Below are 18,965 nucleotides of genomic sequence, written 5' to 3' on the forward strand. Positions count from 1 at the left end.
GGCTGAGGGAGGAGGAGGAGGTGAGGGACAGGGGCGAGCAGGAGTGAAAGCCCAGGGGAACGGGCAGCGCATCCAAGGAGACTTCACCAGGCCTCTCACACTAAGGCAACAGCAACCCTGTTCAGTAGGGATCACTGCCCCCGTTTTATGGATGAGGAAACTGAGGTTCCAAAGACCAAGTAACTGGCTCAGGGTCACACAACAAGGAAGAGACGAGGTGGCGTGTGAGCAGGGAGAGGGACAGAGTCAGGGGATGAAAGGCGCAGGGTATAGGAAGGGCCTGGGGAAAGCCGGAGGGGAGGCTGAGGTGGGTAGGGAAATAAGCGGCTGGCCCGAGGCCTGGCCCACTCACAATGCGGTCTGGCGGTGGCGTACTCCCGATGAAACACTCCACCTTGCCACCGTCGCCCCTGACGGCGTACTGCACGGCCTCGCTGGAGATGATGGGGGGCCCTGCAAGCAAGAGGACAGGGTCAGGGCCAGCTGGAACCTCCAGCAGCCCGCCCCCAGGCCCCCCCACCTGCCTTCCTCAGGCCCCTCACCGTTCACGTAAAGTGGCACCTCGCGCTCGGCCACTCCGATCCGAGGCACAATGGCCCGGCAGGTGTAGGTGCCGGCATCGGCCTGGGTCACCGACTTCAGCAGCAGTTGGTTGCTGTTACTCAGGACCTGGGCAGAGAGAGCAGCCTCGGGTGGGGAGCCAGGAGGCCTGGGCCCCTAGATCCATGTGGGCCCCCACATTGGAGGCGTTGGAAAGAAAGCAGGAAGGGCCACAAGTGAATTCCCAGAAGGGAAGCAGAGTCCCGAATCTTATCTGGTCCATCCCTTGACTCTAAAGAGGTTAGCATTTAGACACAGCATTTCTGTGAGAGTGGGCAGACCTGGGTGGAGGTGCATGAGGGCAGGTGAAGCTGCCCTGATTTTTAAAGAGGATGCAGCCACTGCTGGTGGTCTCTCCTAGTGCTTCTCTTGCCAAATGAGGAAGTTTTGCTCTAAAATCCCTTTCTGCAACTTTGGCCCAAACTGTCCCATATAGATCTCTGCTACTGCTGCTGCTGCTGCCGCTAAGTTAGCCATGTCTGACTCTTTGCAACATCATGGACTATAGCCTATCAGGCTCCTCTGTCCATGGGATTTTCCAGGCAAGAGTACTAGAGTGGGGTGCCAGTGCCTTCTCCGATAGGTCTCTGCAGAGCTGTAGAATTCAGCCTTCTCTAGTGCATCACCCCAGCCACTCCACCCTCCTGTGCAGCATTCACTGACCAGGTATCTTGCCACAGCAGCGGCTCCACTCCGGCCCCCTTTCCCCCTCCCACCCACAGGTCACTGTCCCTCTCACTGCCACTGAAGCAGCTAGCTGTCTGCCAAGGAGGGGTGGGGTTGACTGCAAGCACCGTCCTTCTCTTCCAAATCCAGAGAACTTGGGAATATCTCAGGTTCAACTTGAAAAAGAATGCTGTGCCCCCTGCGCCCCCCTCTTCCCAACCAGTGGCCAGGCTCCTACCGCCCAGTGTCCAGGAGAGGCGGAGAGCTTCTTACCATGTTTGAGTCCTTTTTAGTCCAGGTGAGGGTGAGGGGGGGATTCCCAACCCAGACACAGGTGAGGGTCACATCAGAGCCAATGTCTGTGGTCGTGGGTTTAGGGTCAACTACAATCCGAGGGGCAACTGAGGTAGAAAGGGAGAAACAGATCATCAGGGTCCTGCTCTCATCGGGGCGGGGAGGGGAGGGGCAATTCCAATCTTCCTCCTGCCTTGTCTCCTCAGCCCCACAGCCTTCCCCATCCCACCCCAGGTCCCTTAAAGCCCTTGCCCCTGCAGCTACTCACAGTGGACATTGACTAAAGTGCTGACATTGGTGCTCCCCACTTTGTTGTGAACCTCACAGGACACGGGCTCCGTGAAGAAGGAATAATCGACATTGGTTTCATAGCGACTCTCATGGGCATCTTCAATCAGGAAGCCCCCCTTGGCCCACCTGGAGGAGGCAACACAGAGCAGGGTCAGGCCTTGGAGCTCTCTCCCCCACATCCAGAGGCCTGTCTTCCCCAGTCCCCCACTCCGGATCTCAAGGGCCTCCCAGTATCCCTCCCCAGGGTGTGCCCCTGCCCCGCCCCTCCCCTCCTACCTGTAGCCCAGGATCTCCGGGTTGGCCGTGGCCTGACACGTAAAGATGACGCGCTCACCCTCCTGCACCGTCTGGGGCTCAATAGACAGGGTCACTGTAGGAGGGTCTGCAAAGCAGAGGACGGCAGGTCAGGGTCTTTTCTGTCCCTCAAATTTCTTTTTCTCTGTCTAGCACATACACTGAGACCTCACCCATGTGGTGATCTGGGAATTTGAGTTTGCAGTGTACCAGCTCCAGTAAATAAGCTTTCCTCACCTTTATTCCAGGAGCCTCTAGGGGCCGGCTAGGGTGAGGACCAAGGATGATACCAAAGGGACAAATTAATCAGACGGTGTAGTGACCAACTGTGACCACTAGGCGTCAGTGTGGGTTCGCTAGGCTCACTAGCCAGGATGGGGGTGGGGCGTTTCTCCAGTTGCTGCCCACACTTCCACTCTTCTGGGCAGTGGGAATTTATTGAGCACTTACCCAGTAGCATACTCCATGTGAGATGCTCTTACACTATATCTCACTTAACGCTCACAACCCTGAGAAGCAGGTATAGGTCATCACAATCCCTTATCTGAAACCCCTGGAATGAGATGTGTTTCAGAATTTGGAATTTTTCAAATGTTAGAAAGGTTATGGTGACCACAGACCATTTATTGTGTAAGACCCCCAGAAGAATCTGGGCAACATCCCATAGAAACACATTAATATATCTGCTGTGAAATATATGGCTATTCCAACTGAGTTATTAAATAAAAGACTACAAAAAGCTTCCGTTCAGGTTTTGCCACCCAATCACTTTTGGTTTGGAATTTCCGATAAGGAGCTGTAGGCCTGCATTTTATTTTCTGCACATATTCAGAATTAGAAACTACGGCTCAGAGAGATTACGTCATTGCCCAAAGTCACACGGTTTAAACCCGGGAACTGCCTGGCTCACAGCTGATGTCTCTTGTGCCAGCTCTCAAAGCCTATGGTTCAAAGCAGGGAATCGAAGAGGACAAAGAAATGGAGCATCTGTCCCAGGGCCCCTGGGGGATTCTTCTGTGCTTTCCAAAGGGTGCCGCCCCCCAGGGTGCACGTTGCCCCCCCCCCCCCCGCCCCCCACCGCCCTCCCCGGGACCCTGCTCACGGTGCACATCGAGCTCAATGGACGTCTCCTTGCCACTCGGGATGGCCTCGTTCACGCTACGGCAGGTGAAGACACGCCCAATGTCCAGGTCTGTAGGGTTGATGAGCAGCTGGCTAATGGTGGTCTCCCTCTTCCCATCCTTCAGCAGTTCCTGGGGCGGGAGGATGAGGTGGGGAATAACGGTGGGAGACACGGTCAAGCTAAAAGCCCCTTCCTCTGCTCTTGGGGTGACCCACACAGAGCTAGGTTTGCTGGAGGGGCATTCAACCTGAAGCTCTGCTCTTCCTCCAGCCCCTACCTCCTCCTCAGGTTTAGGTTTTTTTTTTTTTTTTAAACTAATAAACTTTATTTTTTAAGAGAAGTTTTAATTTTACAGAAAAGTTGAATAGAAAATACAGAGTTCCCATATATCCTCCTCCCCAACCCCAGTTTCCTCTATTATTAACATGATGCACTAGTGTGATACATGTTACACCTGATACATAAAACAAGTAATGAACCAACATTGATACCCTATTACTAACCCCATGGTTTTAAGTCTCGTTCCTGGAATACCCTGAGTCCAACCCAAGCCTGTCCTTTTCTGGAAAGTCTTCCTTTGCTAATCCCAGCTCTCAGGACTCTCTCCAAGACTGAACGTGTGGCCCTCACAGGCAATCTGTCCTCCACACTGCTCTGGTCACATCCGCCTTGCCTCTTAGGCACTGTGCTGTGCATGGGTCTCTCCAGCTAGAACGTAAACTCCTTGAGGGCAGGGAAGGGACTCACAGGCTCAAAGTCTCATAATGGTTCTATGATACCCAACATGAGACATGATCATAGGACCCTTGGGCTGTTTTCCAAGGCTGTTTGCACACTGCCTAGGGGAAACCATAATATTAGGCAAAGTGGCGGCCCACAGTTTGACAGCAGTACAAGCGTCTTACTAGGCCTGACGCGGTACTGGAGCGGTACCGGCCCAGTGCAGTAACACTGGCTTCCTCCTGCTGCTTCAAAGCTCCATCTTCAATAAATATAAAAAAAAAAAGAAGGGGCAGTAGATGACAAATGGCCATTGACCAATCGGCTTGTATGGTTGCCAAAATATTTCAAAACATGTAACCATAGAGGGGAAAAATGACAGGGTTCTTGGTGGTGAGAAAGTTAAGCACCACCGAAGCCAAACTGTTTGTCAAATGGTGAACTGAAGGCCAGAGAGATGTGAACTGTCCGAGGTGACACAGAGTGTCCAGGGCGGAGCAAATCCAGCCAGTCCCTGGGGCCGCACAGGTGGAAGGTCTCTCCCCTCAATGAGAAGTGCCTCCTGCAGCATCTAGCAAGTGGCTGGGTACACCTGTGCCTGTCCCCAGCTGGCAAGAGGAGCTCCAAATAGGAGATCTGGATTCTAACTCCAGCTCCACCACAACTTTGCCACGTGATCCCAGGCAAGTCATTTGATGTCCTTCTCGCAACAGGTTACTTATCTATAAAACGTCCATATAATCGCTGCTTCCCCAAGCTTAGTTGTGCCTACTGGGGACATGCACCAACTAGAAGCTGGGAGAAGAAAGTTGAGAGGACCGTTAGCAAGAGACTACAGTCCGATCCAGGTATAAACCCCAGCTCTGCTGCGTGTCAGCTGTGTGTTACCCTGGGCAAGTCACCCAACCTCTCTAAACATCAGTTCACTCTTTTTGAATTGGAAGTTAACAGCTAACTTATGAAACCCCTGTGAGGATTAAGAGAGACTGTCCATAGACCTTAGCATGCACAGTGCCTGCTACACTATAGGTGCTTAATTAATGTAGCTATTCTCAATGTTATTCTTAGTCTCTGCTAACTACTGAAGGGCCTGAGAATTCTCTTGTCTGGACCTCAATTTGCCCAGCTATTTAATGAGAGGATCGGACCACATGACTTCTAAGGCCGCTTTCCACATCTGTGTTCTCCACTAGTCTGTGGTCAGATTCATGTGGGAAAGGGAAGGTGACCTAGAGGGCAGCCTTGGAGGAGCTGGGGGAGCAGGCAGGGTCTCACCGTGCTGGCTACAGCACCCTCCTGCTGTGTCCCGTCCCGGAACCAGAGGATGGTGGCAGCAGGCTTGGCGTTGAAGGCGCGGCATGTGAGGTTGTGGGGGATGCCTGCCTGCAGCAGGATCACAGGACCGCCATCAATCCTGGTGTCCTCTGGGGGTACTGTGGGGAAGAGCAGAGCAGAGTCAGTCCAGGATGTGGCCAACAGTGCCCTGAGGACAGAAAGCCCTGCCCCTGGAGGCATCTCTCCTACCGAACGTCCACCCCTTGGTGGGGCAGTGCCGTCCTTACCCCCTAACTCACGATCACTGAATCTGCTGCTCCTGTGGTCTGGGGGACCTGGCACAGAAAGGTGGCTGCTTCCAACGTAGCTTCTTACATCCATTCCCTCCTGTCTGCTCCTCCGCCCTGGTGCAGCTGGATGAGTGGGTCTATCATAGCAACCTCCCAAACGGACTCCCTGCCTCCAGCCCCTGCTGGCCTCAACCCATCCATCACGGCTGGCAGGTTATTTTCTCTACAGATCAGCCAAGTCTGTACTACTTCCCTGTTCAACCACTTTCCATGTCTACCAGCTGCCACGGGCATGAGTTGCAAGCCTTTTGACCTGCGACCAATGTTCCCCAGGTCAAGTCCTGCACTTTCCCACTTCCTCTTCTTGTTTCTGCTCCCTTCCCTCACAGGTTCTCTTGAACTGCTGTCCATACTGTTCACATCCCAGCTGCTGCACAGGGCCTTCCCCGCCACATCCCCCTCCTCAACCACCGCCTCTGTGCTTCCCAGGCAGTCACTCGAAGCTCTGAGCACCATCTATCAATAGCTTGTCTTTGGGTTACTTGTGAGGGTTATCCATGTCCCCTCTCCAACAAAACCGTTATCCCTGGAAAAGCAGGAACTCCATCACATTAATATTTATACAGTCTCCGGTGCCTAGAACATGACCAAAGCAAGCTCTGGCTAAATGCTTAAGGAATCGAATCAGTCAGATGTTTGAATTAACAGGAAATAGTTCCCTGTCCTATACCCACAGGCTTTGGAACACTCAGGTGAACCAGGCTGCAAGTTCCCTGGGAGCAGGGGCTACTTTTTTCTCTTAAAGCCCTAAGATCTAGTGCAGAGGCTGGTTGATAACGCATCCTTGGGGCTATTAGCGGAATAAGTAGTTGATGGGATAAAGATGGAAGGATTTTTATTATAATTTTGGTATTTGGTATACCTCGTGTTCACCAGCCAGCAATGTGAAAGGGTATCGTTTGCTTTTTTGCCAGGAAGACCAGAGAAACGCAGAAGGCTCTTTCCAAGGGAGCCCTTGAGAGGAGACCCTGGGGTACCCATGAGGCCAGTCCTGGGCAGGGCTGTTCTGGAATTTATGAGATGACGGTCTCCATTTTTGGGGTTTCCGGGGAGAGGAACCTCTTGTAGCCCATCCCAGCACTTTGCTCAACTGGTGCACGCAGAGTGGGAGGGTGGGGCCAGCCCAGGATCTAGAAGCAGGCTGCCCTGGTTTCAAGTCCTGGTGCCTTTATTCATCCGTTAAGCGACCGCGGGTGACGCTGCCAGGTCAGTTTCTTTGACAGGGACATACGATGCCCATCCCCAGGATTCTCACGCAGGCCAGACGAGGGCGGAAGAGAGGCCGTCACGTGTGACGTGCGCAATGTGTTCACGTTAGTGCCTCATGCAGGCCAGACGAGGGCGGAAGAAGGGCCGTCACGTGTGACGTGCGCGATGTGTTCACGTTAGTGCCTCACGCAGGCCAGACGAGGGCGGAAGAAGGGCCGTCACGTGTGACATGCGCGATGTGTTCACGTTAGTGCCTCACGCAGGCCAGACGAGGGCGAAAGAAGGACCGTCACGTGTGACGTGCGCAATGTGTTCACTTAGTGCCTCACGCAGGCCAGACGAGGGCGGAAGAGGGGCCGTCACGTGTGACATGCGCAACGTGTTCACGTTAGTGCTCGGACAAGAGCCAGCAGTGCCTCCAGCTCCTGGCTGGCCAGTGATCTGCTTGCTGCGTCCCGGGCTCTTCCTCTTTGCTCACTAGTGTACATGGGTCCAATGGCAGATGGATGCAGATTGGCAAACGGGGTGGGAAGGAGAGAAAGGCAGAGAGAAATGGAGCTGCCACTCAGGCTCTCTTGGTCTGTGGGGGGCCCCTCTGAGGTCACACAGCGCTATCATACCCCAGGAGGACAGTCCTAGTTGGGCAGAAGAGGGGAAAGCTTCTTCTCCCATCAGCTTTCCCTTCCGTTGGAACATTGGTCCTCACCCTTTATTTAGGGAAAGACCGCCCACCTTTGTCACTAGCGCACCTTAGTATCTGAGGAGAAGAAAATATGGCCGTTGAGGTGTCTACTAAGCTTAGTTAGACAGCATGTGTCCAGGTGGTTATTTATTTATTTTTTTTATTTGGCTGTTGTTTTTCAGTCTCTATGTCATGTCCAACTCTTTTCGATCCCATGGACTGCAGCACACCAGGCTCCCCCGTCCTTCACTATCTCCCGGAGTTTGCTCTGATTCATGTCCACTGACTTGGTGATGCCATTCAGCTATCTGATCTCTGCCACCCCCTTCTCCTTTTGCCTTCCATCTTTTCCAGTGAGTGAGGCCTTAGTTGTGGCATGCAGGATCTAGTTCCCTGACCAGGGCTGGGACCCTGGCCCCCTGCATTGGGAGTTTGGAGTCTTAACCACTGATCCACCAGGGAGGTTCCCATGAGTGTGTTTATGAGCACATTTTTAGGATTTGAAACTTAAATTTGTATATCAATATTTACGTGTCTGAGGCCTCAGTTTCCTTGTCTGTAAAATTTCAAAAAGCACATTGACATCTGTTCCCCACAGTTCCTATTGGGAGAATGAAAGGAGATCAAGGGTGTGAAACCGACTGTAAATTGTAACATGATCGACAACATCTCCACCACTCACTGACCGCTCACCAGGTGTCAGCTCAAGCACTTCGTGCATAGGATTTCTTTGCGTCTTCACCACAGAGTATATTTCATTAATCCTTTCATGGTAAATACCATTGACTGCCCCCCAACCCCCATTTATAGACAAGGCACTGAGGTTCAGACAGGTCAGGCCAGTGTGCTCAGAGCTCAGCGGCAGGGCTGGAACGAGTTCTAGGCCTGCCGACCCAGAGCTGTGCTCATCACCACTGCACTCGAGGTTATTGCTGTGAATAATGAGGGAGCCGTGGGTCTGTAGATCTGTATTATGTCTGTGTCTGTCTGCCAGGGAGTGGGAGGCAGCTGCTCAGAGTTCTGCAAGGCCATTCTGTTGCCTGGGCTGGTCTGGGGTGGGGGGCTGACCACCGAGGGTTATAGCTGCAGGAGAGGGGAGGTGACGAGGCTGGCCATGTGCAGGGAGGCCGATTCCACACACGGAACACAGCACGCTCTCCACTCGGTCCTGCCCAGTCTCTGAGCCCCGAATGAACAAAAGCTGTGTCTAGGCAGGTGAGCAGAGGAAGCCGCACAAACTTTCCTGCCTTCTCATTGCCTCCATGTGGCTGCAGGAGGCAGGGGGTGTGAGAGTTCCAGAGAGACGAGGAAGGGACAGAGTGAGGGGAAAGGAGTAGACGGATGCATCTTCCATCTCTTTTACTCTTGGGGCCTCATCCACCTGAAACACCCAAATAGGCTACAGAGATCCACATCCTCAACACCCTCCAGATAAGCCAGCCAGCTCCCTGCTCGTGTAGACCTCCCTCACTGACTCGAAAGCTTTTAGACAAGATACTTCTCCACCAACAGTTCCCATTGATATTCTCCTCTGCCAGGAAGCCTTCCTTGATTGAACCAAGTTGCAGGATGTCATTACTAAGTTCCTGTTATATATCTAGGGTCTTGGCTGGCCTTTACCCATCTTTCGATATTTCTCCCTCTCTATGCTGGGGCAGGAGGGGGAAGGAACAGTATCAGGACCCCTTCATTCAAATGGCAGTCTCCAGTCTGGAAGTAGCATCTTCCAGGACTTAAGCCGAGGCAGTTAGGGAGGAGAAAAGAAGAGATAAAGTTTCGTAAGTATCTCGTGTTCCCTTGGAATGCCTGGTCCAGCATGGGGGCTCATACCCTCTCCAGTGAGGAGGGGAAGTTGATGCCTTAGCACTCCACACCTACCCTTGGTGGTCAGCTAACTCCTGCCCCCTAACCTCCATCCTGCTCGATGCTAATTCTCCCCATGTGTCTTCACCAGAGAGGAAAAGTGAGTCATCTACCAGCCTGTAGTCCTAGTCCTTCAGGGCCTTTACATCCAGAGAAACAGACTGCTGGGTCCCTCTGGTGCTCACTTATTCTGACATCTCACATCTGCCCAGACCTTCACAGTTTAAAACTCCCCACTCAGGGAGCAGCAAAGCGGCAGTTGCTAAGAAAAGGCCAGCATCATCATGCCATGTTACTGATGAGAAAACAGATGACCGGAGGTCACGACCTCTTCAGGGTCACAGTGCCAGAATGGCCTGGGTCTCCTGACTCCCATCCTACCTCTTCCCGCCACGCTCGGATGACTTGTCTCGTCCTCACCCTTCTCCCCCAGCTAAGAGTCTTCCTTGTGTCCAGACTCACTTAGCTCAGCTCCCCGCTCCTTCCTCCCATCCCTTCTGGGGGGATTCCCCCACTTCAACAATTTCGGGGATAGGGAGAGAAAAGAGAGGGGGCAGGACAGATCAGATGGGAGCAGCAAAGAGAAAGGGATGGAGCAGATGACAAAAGGGAAGGAAGAGGGTCACAAGCAGACGGAGCCAAGCCGGAGACAAGTGGAGCAGAGTCAGAGGCCCAGGCAGAGCACCAGAGCTTGAGGGAGACAGAAAGATGGATGGAGCTGGAGGTGCCGCCAGGGAGGTGGGGGGCAGGGGGGTGAGGGCGTGTCAGAGCTGGCCTCATTCCGGTACTGGGTCCTGCCTGCCTGGTGCATGCAGGAGAGGATCCCCTCATTATGCAAATAGCCCCGGGTGTTACCATAGAGGGACATCTGCTCTGTGCCCTGTGGGCGGCAGCCAGCAGGCTTCTTCAGAGACAAGCCCCCCTCCAGTGACTCCTGCAGACTCAGCCAGGACCCCTGCCCCACCCCCTCCCCGTTTCTCAGCCCTCAAGGCCCGATCCTTCCAGTTCTGCTCCCCAGTTCCCTGAGGAGGCCTGGAGGTGAAGTGGAGAAGGTGGGGTGAGTGCTGAGGACGGGAACAGAGGCCGAGAAGGGAAGAGGGGCTGAATGGAGGGAAAGGAGTGAAGGGAGCAGTTTCTGGGGCAGCTGCAAGGGAGAGGAATGGAGAAGCTTCCAACAAGCCCATCTGCCAGGAGAGGCCTGGTCTCCATTGCCCCGCCATGCCCCCAGTCTGGCAGGGGCAATTTATGTCCTGAAGGCGGAGCCCAGTCCCCGCAAGGCCTGGGCACAGGCAGGGGCAGAGAGGATGCCAGAGCTCACACAGCCCACGTGTCCAGAATGGGTGCCCACGTGCCCATTTTTTTTCTCTTCTATCTGAACTTGGCTTTGGAAGGAGTTTAAAGGATTGGGGGAGGGAAAGCAAGGGAGATAGTCAGAACAGTACATGAGGCCAGGATCAGAGACAGAGAACTGGGAAATGCAAGAGGATGTTGGGGAAGCGGGGGACAGCCAGGACACCAAGAGAAAGAGACAGTAGGAGGTGACGGGACGGTGAGGGTGGAGGGGGGGTGCATGCGGGATGTTGGGGGTTATTACTGAGCACGGTGAGTTTCGCTCGCCGGGAGCGCAGGGCAGCCTCCGTGGCCTGGCACTCGTAAGAGGCATCATCAGAGAGCTCGGCGTCTGTGATCTCCAGGTTGTACTGCCCGGCCTCTGCAGAGCCCACGACGCGGTACCGTGGCCAGGCTGCAGGAAGAGAAAGGGCTAGCCCAGGTGAGCCGAGCCCAAGCCTGGGGCTCGCCTGGACCGCCCTGCCCCCAAGGGTGCATCCTCTCCCCACATCAGGGCCCAGGGGTCTCACTGGGAGCCAGCACCCCTCCCTCCACCCTCTCCTGGGGCCCAGGGGGCCCTCGACAGGGATGAGGTCCCTGTGCAGACACTGCGATGTCACAGCCTCTTCCGCTGAGGCGGGGAGCCACAAAGCAGGACGAGATGAGGGAGAGCAGAAGGGGGAGCTGAGCAGGAGCAGATGAAATCTCCGAAGCTGTTTGCAGACAAATGTCTCTCATAATAATAGGAAAGAAAAGGCAAAAAAAAAAAAAAAAAAAAAAAGGCAGACAGCAGGGAGAAAAGGAGAGGAAGAGGGGAGGGTGTGTGGGCACTAGGAAATATAGGCCATTGCAGCTCAGACATGAGCTCACTGGGGCCAGAGGGAAGCCCAAGGCGGGCGAAGGTCTCACCCTCACTCATCAAGGGAGGGATGCGAGAAGCAGGGTCCTGCCCGCACCCCAAGGAGCCCCTCACCTGCAGGAGCCTCGCCCGGCTGTGGGCAGGCATACCTCTGTGCTTCTCCAGTCCAGCCTTCTTCTCCCTCCTGCCTCCAGGCTCTCGTCCACCCCTCACATTCTGTCAGCTCTCGTGGTCCCTGCCCTCAACTCCCTCCCACTGCCTCCCTCTGTTCAGAGGTTATCGATTCTTCTCACTCCATATCTATTGATCTCTCTCTCTCTCCCAGTTTCTTTCTCTTTCCATCATCAATAGATCCGCCAGCCCCTCTCCTTCCTTCATAGAGATTGCTCCATACAGACAAATTTCTCCTACCTGCTCTAATGCACGGAACCCGCAGCAAATAGTCTCAAGCCCTGGATAACAATAAGAATAAAAATGCATAATCCCTCCCATGCTTTTACCGTTACACTGCTTGACAGCGAGCAGTGTGTTTTCACATATTTTCTCATTTGGTTCCAAACTCACAAACACTTTTATAAAGCTGGCAGACTGCAACTACTATGCCTATTTTACACAGTGGTAAACTAAGGCCCAGAGAGGTGAAGTGGCTTTCCTGAGGTCACCTAGCTGGAAGGCAGCAGAGGCGGGTTCTGACTCCCCCATCCACTCTGCCAGGTGGCCTTTCCAGAAGTATCTTTACTTGCTTTGGAATAAAGGAGGCTTCCCCCTGTCCCCACCTTGGCACATTATGTTTGTTTCCGAAGTGGCTCCATAGTGCTTGTTAAATGAATAAATAAGCGCTTAGGCTGAAATTACAATGAATTTGTGGCCACAGAACAGACACTGCCTGGGCAGGGGGCAAGAGAGAGGCTGGAGCAAAGCCAAGCTGGCAGGAAACACTTGCAGGACCTAGAAGCTGCTATGTGCTCCCTTGGCTCTTGCAGGGGGCTCTGGAGCCTCCCAGCCCCTCCTGCTTGGCCTGGCTGCCTGCGGCTCCTCTCGTGGTGTCTGTCTGTCTAAAGCTGTCCTACGTAAAGGTCTATTGGTTTCCCTTGATTCCTTGGGCTTCCCGTTGGCCCTTTGTGAGCCAGTCTGCAACCCAGGAGGACAGGCAGAGCTGTGGAGCTTGGACATCAGCAGAGAGAGAGCTTGGGACAGGCACAGAGACCGACTCACACAGAAGTGGGAGAGGGGAGGCTACAGCCCAGAGAAGGAATGTGGTGGGGAACGAAAGGATGTTGAGTCCAGTACTCTTTGTTGGTGGGAGGATGGAGGCCAAGATGGGTAGGCTAGGTGCTGGGCTGCCCCACTCACCTTTGAGGCCCTGCCCCATGCCCAGTGCCAGCCCATCCTTGGTCCACTGCACGATCCCCGAGTAGTTGAGCAGCACGCAGGGGAGCACGGCCCGCTGTCCGGCCACCACAGTCTGGTCGGCTGGCTCCTGGCTGAAGCGGGTCTGGGTCCCTGTCAAAGCCAAAGTTGGCACGGGGTCAGGAGATGAGTGAGGAGAGGGCTGCACCAGAGGCCGTGCCTCCCAGGCTTCCGCTCCCACCCCGCGGTGGCCCGAGAGAGAGACGCAGGCCAGGAAGCTGGACCCTCTGGTCCCCACCCCACGTCAGCCCCAAACCCTTCCCTCCAAGAAGCCATGTGCTGGCCCTTGATTCTTCCTTCCTTCCATGGCCCATGGGACTGGGTTTCAGAAGCTGAGGCGCTCAGTAAGCATAGAAAGTGGTGCAGTGTTATGTAAAGGCCTCAGAGACCAAGCTAGTCCAAGCCTCTCCTCGTTCAGACGAGGACACTGAGGAGAGAGAGTCACTTTCCCAAGGGCACCCAGCGAGTTAAGGACAGAGCAGGATGCAAACCTGAGCCTAAGCACTTCAGGTCCTGGGCTCCTCCTCAGCTACCGTGACCAGGGCTCACCCGTCCCCACACCCACATCACTGGGTGATGAATCCAGAACACAGGCTGCTGCTGATAGCACGGTTGCCCGAAACCCCTGAGAGGTGACTATCCTCCCATATCCCCGCTTGGACCTGTGTACACGAGCCAAAGTAAGGTGACACACGAGTGCAACTGCACCAACTGCAATCCCCCCTGGGATGCACCCAGCAAGGACATAACGACATATTCTGTGGGACAGTCACATCCACCTGTATGTGTATAAATAAGCTTCCTGGGTGGCTGGTGGCAGATCCCAAACAAAGTAGCTCTGAACCCACTTCCTGTACGCTTGTCCGGTCCCGTGTTCACCCCTTGCCCCCGAGCTCTGGAGGCATGAGTGCATGCACACGATGGACACACCAGCACACGCCCAGCCTCCCGCCCCGTGGGAGCTGACAGGGCCACGTGACTTCGTTCCACTCTCCCTCTGGCTGCCGGAGCTACACATGGCTGCCCGGCTGGCAGCTCGGCCGGGAGCATTTGATTAGAGAACTGCAGAGTAATTGCCTTTAATTGCAGAGCCTAAATGGAGCAGGGAATTGGATTTCAGGTTTCTTCTCCCCCTTGCCCGCCCCCCAACTCCAGCCACCGCTGGTCGGCCTGGCGGTGGGCAGTCCTGGGCACTGCACTGTGACTGTCAGCTTCCCGCGCTGGGCCCCAGGAGATGGAAGGGCTGTGGGACAGCACAGGGAGAGGTCTGGGGCTTCCCACGCATGTCCCCAATCTGTCACACTCGGTAACCCAAATCAGTTTTCTCCCGGAACTCTGGGGACTCCTCCTTCTCTTTCTCTCCCCAGCTTCCAAGTTTTTAGAGACCACAGTCCCCAGATCCAACTCTTTCCTAACCCAGCTTTCCAATATCTCTCTGATCCTCCATCACTCCTACAAGTATGCAAATGAATGGTCCCCTGCCCATTCCAAGACCTCCCTCTTATTCACCAGGAACAGGACTCTTCTCATCCCTCCCTTCTTCTTTTTCCTCCTCCAGCTCCATTTCTCACCTTCCCGAAACTGCCTCACCTTCCTGCTTCTTCCAGGAAGTCCTCCTAGATTGATCTTTTAGTTCCCTAGGCAAACACAGCTTGTCCCACCTTTCAGCCCTGCTGTCACAGCTCTATCCATGGAATTTCCTCTCCCAAGCTATCAGAGGCTACTTCCATGCTTTTGTTTGTGGGTAGAGGGCGGCTGTGGGTGGCAGTCTTTGCCCCCCTCACCTGTTCCATTAGAATGGGAACCTCTCCGCAAGGCCAAGGCCCACACTGTCTCTTCTCTCTGAATCTCCCTGGACATTTGGCATCCACATTGGTCGTTGCATATCAAGGAGACCAAGTGAGAAAGGGGCAGAGCTAGGAGTGGACTGATGGCCAGCATATGATTTACTACGACCAGGCAGCCTCTCTTGGTTAAGTGTGTAAATCCAGTTTTTTGGGTCTTCAGGGTGTCAGGAAGTTAAAACAGCAGCTCCCCAACTCTCCTGATCTGACAGCCCATCTATGTCTTCTAAGGGGAAAGGAAAAGGCTCACCCATATTTCCTGGGATTAGGGTGGCAGGTGCTGATATCCTGGGGGAGAGGTGGGTCAGGTGAGCAGCCGGTATTATTAATTCAGTCATTGCCCTCATTATTATTCAAATTTATTCATATCATTGCACATTTCTCTAGTGCAGCTACAGGCTGCAAATTCTCCACACGCACGTTTCTCCTTCCCACGGCCCCCGGAGCCCAAGTCAAGGGCTCCCGGGTAGAGTGGCCTGTGCACCCTGGCTCAGAGATGGAATTTATATTCACAGCTTTCCTGCATGGGGCCTGGACACCCTGGTGTCCTGTTGAAGTCTCCTGAGGACAGTGAGAAGCTGGTTCCTTGTCCACTGGTAGGTCAAGGAGGCAGCAGGATGGAGGCGGGAGGCCCTGGGAGTTCGAGTCAGAGATGGGTGGGCGTCTCGCCAGAGGGAGTGGTGTGACCTTGGCCTTGTCACTGCCCCTTCTCGGTCTCCTCCGTGTGCTCACCTATACAGTGACAAGTCTGGGCCAAGGACTGCAAAGTCCCTTTGAAGAGTAGAGGTTTAGGAAACACTTTGGTTTGCATAGTGCCTCTGCCACGTACTTCCTACCAGTGTGACTGTGGCCAAGTTATTCTGAGCCTCATACTCTTTACTGGTGAACTGGGGGACAATGACATCTACCTTGGACTGCTGGAGAGTTAAATGGGAAGAGGTGGATGATTTGCCTGGTACCTTCCCTGGAGTGTGCTCTCTGAATAGTAGCTATGAGCTTATTTATCCTGGGCAGTTAGATAATAAGAGGGACGGATGGAAACCTGAGCAGTGACATGACAAAGACGACATCTGTCATTCTGGGGTTTGTGAAATACAGTTCCCTCTTGGCATAGGCTTGGTTGAAGCAATTTAGTCTGGAGACAGGGGGATGGAAGCACTGACTCCCACGAGAGTCCAGAGAGGAGTAGAAACAAAGGGTCTCAGGAGTTTAACTCAATGGAAAGGTCCTGTGGATCCTGAGCCTGCAAAAGTGACAGGCAGTGTTTGCTGACCCCCAAACAGCCTCTGCAGCCAAGACAGTATCTGAGCACAGTCCAGATGCCCGTGGGTTGTCCTGACCTGGATCGCGATTAGGAGAAAGCCCTAAGCCTGCTGTGCCACGGCCAAGGCCTACTCACTCTTCTTTGCACACCCTAGGCTTCTGTCCTTGTCTCCAGGTCCTTATACAGGCCTTTCCTGAGCAGAACACTGCTCCCTCCCCTTCCCTTGGAATTCAAACAATCACCTCCCCTGTGAAGTCCTCCCTGCTTGTCAGAGCCCTCTGTACCCACTTCCCACCTCTGCTAGTGGGCGAGACCTTGCTGCACTACCCACCCCTGTCCTGCCCAGGGAGAACTCCTTGCGTCTGGACTGTGTCACTCAGAGCGTCTGCCCCATCACCCAGCACAGGGCCTGACTGCCAGGCACACAAAGGAGTTGTGAATAAGTCTGTTGATTGATGGAGTGAGAATGAGCAAATGCCTGAATAAACAGTCCTGCCCGTGCAACCCCATCAGGGAAAGAGGCAGATACCCCGTTCTCCTGGTCAGGCTCATGGACTGCGGCAAAGGCAGGCAGGGCAGGAGAGTGGGAGGGCAGGACAGGGTTCTCCCTGCAGGCAGAGGAGTAAGAATGCCGGGGGCAGGCCTGGGGGGCTCCCTGAAGCAGGGAATGTGGGGCAGAGCTGGGATAGGAAGGGGAACAGAACTCTGGAAGGTTCTGGTGCAATGATGGGGGTGAGTGAAGAGGGGATATGGGGACTGCTGAGAAAAAAGGCCTAGAAAGTGAGCAGAGAGATATAGGCAGCAACAGGCACAATAGGAAGGGCAGAGGTCGCTTTACAACTGAAAAGGAGGTACTGGGTGTCAAGAAGGCACCAGGAACTGGTACCAGCGGCCTCACAAGCACACACACAAGTCAGAGAACACACACATGCCTCGGAAGTCCTGGTGGCCTGGGTCTTCCACCGGCTGTGACATATGTGACACAGAACGGAGTCTGCATGGCATGGGGGTGAAATGTCAGCCCCATTGCCACATCTACACGCTACTTCCAGGAAATACTAAAAATGCAGGGGAATGGTCTTATGTGGGATGGGGAGCCAGGTGGGAGGGGAATCAAGAAGGGCCTGAGCACAAACAGAATGCTGACAACAGACCAGCCTCGGAAGCAAAAGCAGGGCCCTCGAATAAGCAGCCTCTCCTGTCTGGCAGCTCCAGTCTGGGGCAAGTGCAAAGCCCCATGTGTGTGTCTAAGTGAATTCCCTTCTGCTTTCAGCCTGCTGCTTCCCTGTCTTCAGACACTGGCAGATGTTGGTGAGCGCTCAAGCAGCCATTGTGAAGGCAGGCAGAGAGGAAGTGTGCTGCACACGGGTGCACGGGAGCTCGCACACTCACAGACCAACAGGGAGCCTGGCAGGGGCGCTGGTGATGCTGGGAAGCAGAGGCAAAGACAGACACCCACCCGGCAGAGGGAGAGAGAAAAGAGGATGGAGGAGAAGCAGGAAGGGAAGAGGAAGAGAAGATCTTGGTTGGAAAGAGCCCAGGAAAAAAGAAGACACGTGCCCAGGGCAGAGACACAGAGAGACAAGCACCAGCAAAGATCTAGTGATACAAAAACCCAGCGAGCCACAGAAACCCAGGCCAAGGCAGGCTGAGGATGGCAGGCAGATGGGGACGCAGAGAAAAACAAGGACAGCAGGGCAGGGAGGTGATGGTGAGTGTGGTCACAGGGCGCCAGGGCCTCATCTCCAGATTGTTTCCATCCTTTAGACATGTTGCCAGGAGGCTGGGGCATCTCAGACACCAGGTGCCCCCGCCCCAGTATTGTCACTAGGACAGGAGATTCCAAGGAGGCTCAGGCAGGGATTGCAGGCAGGTGAAGAGCTGAACGGGGTGGGGAGGGCAAGGGGAGCACAGAGGGACCTTGGGGAGAAATGAGAAGAGCAAACCGGGGTGCCATAGGGCAGAGGCCTCTGGGCTCCTCCCTGATGCCCCCCCAGCCCTCCTTCCTTCCGAGTTAACCCTGGGCCTCACCACCCTACCCCACAGCTCAAAGCACCTCTGGCCCTCATCTTGGGATGCTTCCTCCCTATTCTTCCTCCCCATTGTTTGGGCTTCTCATCTTAGCACTTATCACAGCCTGCTTTGGATTAAAAGTTACTCATGTGTGTGCGTTTCTGCCTCTCCCTGTCTCCTGGGAGCCGCTGGAGAACAGAGATGCTTGAATTTTCCTTTCCTTCAGAGCTAGCCATGTTCCTTAGTAATGCTAACTCCCGATTAGAAGACGTTGACTATGTACTGGGCGCTGCTGCCCATGCCTCAGAGACACTGTTCCCGGCACAGTGGTGGTTATGGTCTCCATGTTAGAGTAAAGGGAAATAAGGAAGCGGCAGAGATGGGGATGAACTCAGGACTTTTAGGCAGTATACTCCCTGGGGCTTCCCTGGTGGTTCAGATGGTAAAGAATCTGCCTGCAATGCGGCAGACCCTGGTTTGAGCCCAGGGTCAGGAAGATCCCCTGGAGAAGAGAATGGCAACCTACTCCAGTACTCTTGACCTGGAGAATTCCATGGACAGAGGAGCCTGGTGGGCTACAGTCCATGGGATTGCAAAGAGTCGGACAAGACTGAATGACTAACACACACACACCCTGCTCTTGGTACCATGCTGTGCCGTAACAATATCCAAGAAGCATTTCCTGAATGTATGGGACTCATGCCACCCCCCCGCCTCCGCTCCCACCCACCACAACCACCCCAGAGAAATTCTGGTGCCCCCGACCCCTGCACTCATGTACTATTCTGATCTCCACTCTACACTCAGACCTGCATCTTAACTGTGTTTACCTCCCAGAAGGGCAATGTCCCCTCCTCAGATCTGGCCTATACTCTGTAA

At 54.3% G+C, this 18,965-nt stretch overlaps 1 protein-coding gene across 3 annotated transcripts in view; it reads right to left on the reverse strand.

The window, feature by feature from the left end:
• The window catches only part of KIRREL1 (kirre like nephrin family adhesion molecule 1), a 104,956-nt gene that overhangs the window by 9,723 nt on the left and 76,268 nt on the right, over positions 1-18,965 (reverse strand). The window contains exons 2-10 of one of the 3 annotated variants that reach the window (XM_070784020.1): positions 12,909-13,058; positions 10,962-11,111; positions 5,264-5,421; positions 3,248-3,398; positions 2,128-2,233; positions 1,829-1,977; positions 1,540-1,667; positions 543-717; positions 353-453 (exon numbers count right to left, since the gene is read on the reverse strand). In XM_070784020.1, the coding sequence (XP_070640121.1) occupies positions 353-453; positions 543-717; positions 1,540-1,667; positions 1,829-1,977; positions 2,128-2,233; positions 3,248-3,398; positions 5,264-5,421; positions 10,962-11,111; positions 12,909-13,058 (1,268 nt within the window). The remainder of the gene's footprint in view (positions 1-352; positions 454-542; positions 718-1,539; positions 1,668-1,828; positions 1,978-2,127; positions 2,234-3,247; positions 3,399-5,263; positions 5,422-10,961; positions 11,112-12,908; positions 13,059-18,965) is intronic. The other 2 variants (XM_070784027.1, XM_070784033.1) reach the window with 2 other exon arrangements.

This window comes from Bos indicus, chromosome 3 (assembly GCF_029378745.1).
Source record: "Bos indicus isolate NIAB-ARS_2022 breed Sahiwal x Tharparkar chromosome 3, NIAB-ARS_B.indTharparkar_mat_pri_1.0, whole genome shotgun sequence".
In the NCBI taxonomy this organism is placed as follows: domain Eukaryota; kingdom Metazoa; phylum Chordata; class Mammalia; order Artiodactyla; family Bovidae; genus Bos; species Bos indicus.